Source organism: Canis lupus, chromosome 24 (assembly GCF_011100685.1).
Source record: "Canis lupus familiaris isolate Mischka breed German Shepherd chromosome 24, alternate assembly UU_Cfam_GSD_1.0, whole genome shotgun sequence".
Lineage (NCBI taxonomy): Eukaryota > Metazoa > Chordata > Mammalia > Carnivora > Canidae > Canis > Canis lupus.
The window spans coordinates 36,912,899-36,919,193 of record NC_049245.1 but is presented as its reverse complement, the minus strand read 5'-3'; the positions used below and the strand labels follow the sequence as shown (position 1 = coordinate 36,919,193).

Here is a 6,295-nt window from a genome sequence, read left to right as displayed (position 1 = left end):
GAGGGGCTGTCGCCATTTAGCGACGTTCCCTGCGGGCCGCCGCTCCGCCGCGGGAGCCGGACCGGGGGGTCCGGCGGCGAGCGCGCGCGCGCCGTTCTTTTGCGACGGTGCCCGGCTGCGCTGGCCCCGCCCCCGCGCCGCCCCGCCCCGCCCCGCCCCCGCGCCGCCCGCCCCGCCCCGCCCAGGCTCTGCCGCGGCGCTAGCTCCGGGCCGCTCAGGCCCCCGCCCGCTTCATGTGGCCCGGCCCGCGGCGGCCGGCGGCTGGGAGCGGCGAGGCGGCGGCTGGGAGCGGCGGCCCGCGAGGCCCGGGAGGTGGTGGTGGCCGAGGCCCAGGCGGCGGCGGCGGCCCAGGAGGCGGCGGACGGGGAGCGGCGGGAGCAGGCCCGGCCCGGCTCTCCCGCGGCCGCCCGGCTGCAGCATGCGCGTCCGCCGGGGGCTGCTGCGGCTGCCGCGCCGCTCGCTGCTCGCCGCGCTCTTCTTCTTCTCGCTCTCGTCCTCGCTGCTCTACTTCGTCTATGTGGCGCCCGGCATAGGTAGGAAGGGGCCCCGCGGTCCCGCACGCCCGGGCTCGGGGGACGCCGGCACCTTCCCGCCCTCTGCACCGCGCCGCCGCCCACGCACCCCCCGCCCCCGGGACTCCATCCCCTCGGAGCCCGCCGTGCCCCCCCCCCCCCCCCCCCCCCCGGCCAGCGCCAGCGCCAGCGCCGGGACGCCCCCTTTCCCGCCCTTGCGGCTCGGCTCGCGGCCGCCCGCTCCCCCTGCCCGGGTCTCCCGAGGCCCCGGTTCCCGGCATTCCGCGCACCCCGCGCCCCCCGGCCCGCCGCTCCCCCTCGCGGAGCCCCGGCGCGCGCGCCCCACCTCCCCGGTTCCCATCCATCCTTCCTTCTCCCCTCCCGGTCGAGGCCCCCGTTTCCTGCTCCCCCTCCCTGCCCTTTCTTCCCTCCACTTTCCCGTTCCATCCACCTCCAGGCCCTCCTCCGCAGCATACACCTTCACCCCCCCCCCCGTGGCCCCTTCCTCACCGAGCGGCACCCCCATCATCTCCGTCTCCCCACCTCCCCCAAGGGCACACCCTTGTTGCTATCTCCGCCCCTGTACCTCTTTTCCTTCCCCAAATTCTTTCCCCCTACCCCCTCCGGCCCTCGACCACAGTTTCCTTCTGAATGAAGACTTGGGGAAGGGTGCTGTCTGGACCTTTCCACGCTGTCAGGGCTGCCCTCTCCTAGTCTTGGGGTGGAAGATGGCCCTTCAGTATCCTGTGCTCTGCTCGGGACTGAGAGGACATGTAAATTGGCCCTAGAGGAGGATTTGTGATAAGAGCCTCGGGGAGATGGTGCCAGGTGGGAAGGAGGAGCATGGAGAAAAATTGGAATGGGTACTCATTCTTCTCAAAGGCATGTCCTTTAAAGGCAAGACCGTCTGGGGAAAACTGAGCACTGCCCAAGCATAGACTTTGTTAAGACCACAGAGCAGACATTTATTTAGGACATGAAGAAAGAGATTGGAAGGAAAGACAGCGTGAGAGTTAAGGTCAGAGGACACTGAGGTCAGACTTGGATTCAAATCCCTGCCCTTTATGACCTTGGGCAAGTTACTAAGCCTCAGCCTTTCTCCTCTGTAAAATGGGAGTATAAATCCACACCTCATAGTGTTTTAAGGAAGTAGGTAAATTCCCTTTTAAAGCACCTATGATGCATAGAGTTTTTTTTTTTTTTTAAACAGTTATTATATGTAACTTTTGAGAAATAAAGGTTTAATGAATGTATTTGCCTGGCATAGCATCACCACGGGCTCTAGAGAAAACCTTGGTTCAGGGTGAAAAAAAGACCCGAAGCTGCCGTTGGGGCTGGGACAAGGAGAGTAAATTCTGCTGTAAAAAGTCTGGGTCATTTGGATGTTAGGAAAGGGTTGATGGTTTAACTATAGGGGAATGCCCTTTAGGATTGTAGTAATGACTAGTGCCATTCTCTGTTGACCTGTCAACACTGAACTAGCTGAATAGAGAAATTTCCAGATAGAGCAGGAGATTCTCTCCTGATTTTTTTTTTTTTTTGGAGCATATTTCACATATTTCACTTTTTTTGGAGCATATTTCACTTATAATATTGATGATTTGTACTATAAAGTAGATCTGGGAAGATAGAATAGACAATATCAGATTGCCCTAACAGTTTATGAAGTATCTGAGGAAAAAGGATCCCTCTGGTGGAGTATATAGCATGTGGCCTGATGGATCAGATGAGGAGATAGGAATTTTGGCAGAACAAGAACAGGTGTGTAATTAGTGAAACTAATTGAGAAAAGAGGTCATTAGTATATTGGATATTAGACGTAATAACAATGGGTGTGAAAAGATAGATTTGGACCTAGATGCTGTCTTGAAGCCATAACCACTTCCAAGTGACTGGTTAGTTCTGTTGTTTGTACATAAATCAGCCATATCCAAATGGCAGAATGATCCCACTGGGATGGTGATCACCCTTTAGATTAGAAAGGTTTCAAGCCAGATTCCCCAGCAGAAATGGAATTTAGTAACTTCGTTAAAATTCCTGAAGGATAGTTTTTTTTTTTTTTTTTTTAGGTCAGTGGAACCCCAGTGTAAAGTGATGGGCATCTACAGATTCTTGTATCACTGATGAGTGAAAAAGATGCAAAGCTCTCAAGTTTTCACAAACAGAAGTCCCCTAAAGGGCAGATCTACTTAGGATTCAGATTCTGTTAGTGGGAAAGGCAAGCCATAAAAAAGATGTGGAATGGCTTTAGGGTTCCTGCATTCAGCAGTTTGGTGGGTCTTTTTGTTGTTGCTGTTGTTTTTTTTCTCTTAGCTTTCCTGCTAATAGACTTAAAATTTTCAAACGACCAGCCTTGGGCAGTGGGGTGGCAAATCTTTCCAAAGGTTAAGGCAATCTAGAGAAATAATAAGGGTTTATGTGCTTTAGGTTGCGAAGACCTTAATTTGAGACAATTATTAAAATGAGCTTAGAAAATAATACTAGGTTGAGCCATAGGAAATTTCTGTTTTTTTTTGCAGGTCGAAAACGGTTGTATAGAGGCAGCGTGATAATAGCTCAACCTAATTCATTTCAAATAATGACAACTCTGACTTCTGGCATATTGGAAAGTGTTAAACTTACATTTCCTTCTGGGTTTAATTTTTTCCAGTCCTGCTTTTGATTTGCTCTGTATACCCTGTGACCCTGTTTTGCTCAAGGGCCTAAAGAGAAATCAGTCCAAAGAGTATGTTATAGCTGTATTCAGAAATAGGTAGACTTGAATTTAATTTAAGAGAAAAATCATGTTTAGTTATAAATGTTATAAAGTTGTTCATATATGATATAATTCAGCCACAGTGTCAGCCGACCCATTCACTTAGTATTTTTCAGATCTGATGCCAGCTCTTAATATTGGTGATCTATAGTCTGAGAGCAAAGGGAAATTTTCCTGGACTTGAGGGTCATCTGAAATGGGGGTGATGGTGCCATTTGACTTAGAAAATTGGATGTGAGGAGTGTTACTAAATACAACTATAGTGTGTTTGTAACAAATACAGAGTGCTCTCAGTATCCTTGTCCCAAACCAGTTAGTGATTTCAAAATATGGCTTCACTGAACATTACATTTTTGTTACTAATTAAAAAGTAGTGTTTTACATCAGCAATTTGAAAGTGGAAATGAAAAGGATGGGTCAGAAGTGTGATGTGGATGGGTGTCTGGGTGGCTCAGTCAGTTAAACCTCTGACTCTTGATCTCTGTTCAGGGCTTGATCTCAGGGTGGGGAGTGCCTTGAACTCCCCACTCACTTAAAAAAAAGAAAAAGAAAGAGCAATGGAGATGGTAGATTTGAAATGGAGGAGGAAGCTGTATGGTGATGAAGATGCATCTGTGCCTCTTCTCTCTAGTTCTCTCTAGTTCTCTCCCAGCCACAGCCTGACCGATTCTCACTTAATCACTGTTTCACTTGTCCTGGTGAACTCTCCCTATTCCTTTTAGAGTTCTGAAGAAAACTTTGAACTTATTTATGATCCTTTAACTTAAAAAAAAAAAAAAAAGAAAGAAAGAAAGAAAGAAACCTAACAGCTCAGAGTATATCCATATTCCAGTCTGACCAGGTCTTTTAGAAGATAGAGAAGTGATATTATAGATATACATATGAAGTTCTGATTGAAAAACATCTTAATAAATTTATGGTGCCATCAGATGGGCAGGTTATAGAGAAGTTACTGATTTTGAGAGAGGTAGGTGCCTATGCCTGGTTAGAGGTACTAGTCTGTGGATTGATGAAAATTTATTAATTGAAGTTCTGTCGTTTAAATTGATTTTTCTTTTGCTCTTTGATTATTGAGGAAAGGAAATGGGGAGTGATTTTTCCCTTTGGCCTGCTTAGTTTGATTTACAACTGGCTTTTGGGAGGCAGGAACTAGTAATTCTAATCTTACCTGATTTGACCAAATGACCTTGAACAAGTCACTTGATTCCCTGATCTTAAACTTGGCAAAAACTCAAAGCTGTTTGAAAAACTAGAACTGCAATAATTAGCATCTTAGCCAAACTTTTAATGAGAAGTTTTTACATATAGAAAGTTGATAATTCATTCACATTCTGTGCAGATATTGGACCTATGATTTCGGATAAGATACATGTTTTTTGTAATCAAATACAACTTTTTCTAACTACAGGAAAATTTCAGATTCCCCACCGTTTAGTATGAAAACAGCCTCTTTTTTTTTTTTTTTCTTCCTCACATGAAAATGCCCTTTAAGTGCCTCAGTGCCAAAGTTCTTGAGCTTTGGTGGAAGGATATACAAGTGGTAGAATGTATTGTAAAAAAGTAAAAAAAAAAAACAAAAAACCTCATCCTGTTAAAGATCTTCACCTCCCACACGCTCGTGAGCACACACACTTGCTCAAACATTTTCTGAGTCGTGTTAGTCTTCTTAGAAGAAAACCATATTTAGGGAGCAAGTTGAAGTTTTAAAACCAAACAGCACACTTTTGACCAAGACTTCAGTGATGTTTTATGTCTTTCCTGCAGAATTTTGTTATGTTGGAAACAAGGTCTGGGTTTGCAGTGGAGGCTTCTTTAATGGTGAAAATATGCTAATCTTGGACAATCTTTAGAAGCAGTTTTCAAACAGTATCAGTTACTATTCCAGGCCATCAGTCGTGTAGCCAGTAGATGATTCTGCTCTAATCTCCTGACATTTTCCCCTCACCTCCGGAGCCCGAGCTCGACAGGCCAGTGGGAACAGCATATAATAAATTACCAGGAAAGAGGGTCTCTGTGTTGCGATGAGTCTTTAGAACTCTTCAGGAGAGTAGGCATTCCAAAGCACTAGAAGCCAAATACTGACTTCCCTAATTTTGCAGCTTTTTTGATCTTGGAAAATTTGTTGGATACATCCAGCCATATAAAACAGAACTTGAGCAAGCAAGAAATAAGGAATATGGTGCTGCTGAGACCTGTCAAAGAAATACAGAAAACTGGAAGTTAACACTGGTTAAGATAAAGGATAATCAGAAGCAAACAGGTTGGGTGTGGCTTAAAAGAGGTTAGTTAATAGGGCGGTCCTGAGAGGAGGCAGGGCTGCATGGCCTACTAGCATAAGGGCCGTTATTTAGGTTTCTGATAATATTAGCTAAGTAAAAGTGTGCCTGCCTTTGTACAATAGGTGTATTTTTGTAGAAAGTTGTGAGAAAATGGATTTGAGATCTATGGGTCAATAATTAGCATTTGAGTGTCTGCCTATTATGTTACTAGCTATGGGAGATACTTGAATTCTAGACTTCTGACTGCTTCTTTCATTTTATAGATGATCATATAAGCCCATGTTGTCATTAACTTGCCCAAACTTGAGAACTATAAGATATCACTGAGGCATGCACAATATGGTTGAAAAGACAAGATTAATCACAAGAAACAACTAGGGGAAAATAGAAGATAGTTTGTAGTAAGTTGCTAAATTATGTGATACTTGTTCTTAATGAGATGGGAGTTCAGAGAGGTATTCATTCCTTTATTCAACCAGTACTTCTTTTGAGTGTCTCCTCTTGTCTGATAGTCTTGGGTATTTAGCAGTCTAGAAATGAATAAGGCAGACCATTTCTGCCATCATTGTGCTTTTGTTTCAGTGAGAGGTTTTTGCCCTTATTGTGCCCCCATTATCCTAATGGGGGCACAGCCAATATGGAGGGCAATTTCAGATAGTGGTAGGAATGACTGAGTGTTTTAGATTGAGTGGTTAGGGAAAGACTTGTTGAAGAGATGATACTTGCCTTGAAGGTGTAGAATGAGTCAC

General features: G+C 45.8%; 1 protein-coding gene across 1 annotated transcript in view; it reads left to right on the top strand.

The window, feature by feature from the left end:
* Positions 1–418: 418 nt before the first annotated feature.
* B4GALT5 (beta-1,4-galactosyltransferase 5) overlaps positions 419–6,295 on the top strand; it is a 75,956-nt gene continuing 70,079 nt past the window's right edge. The window contains exon 1 of the mRNA XM_038572571.1: positions 419–533. Coding sequence (XP_038428499.1) covers positions 419–533 — 115 coding nt within the window. The remainder of the gene's footprint in view (positions 534–6,295) is intronic.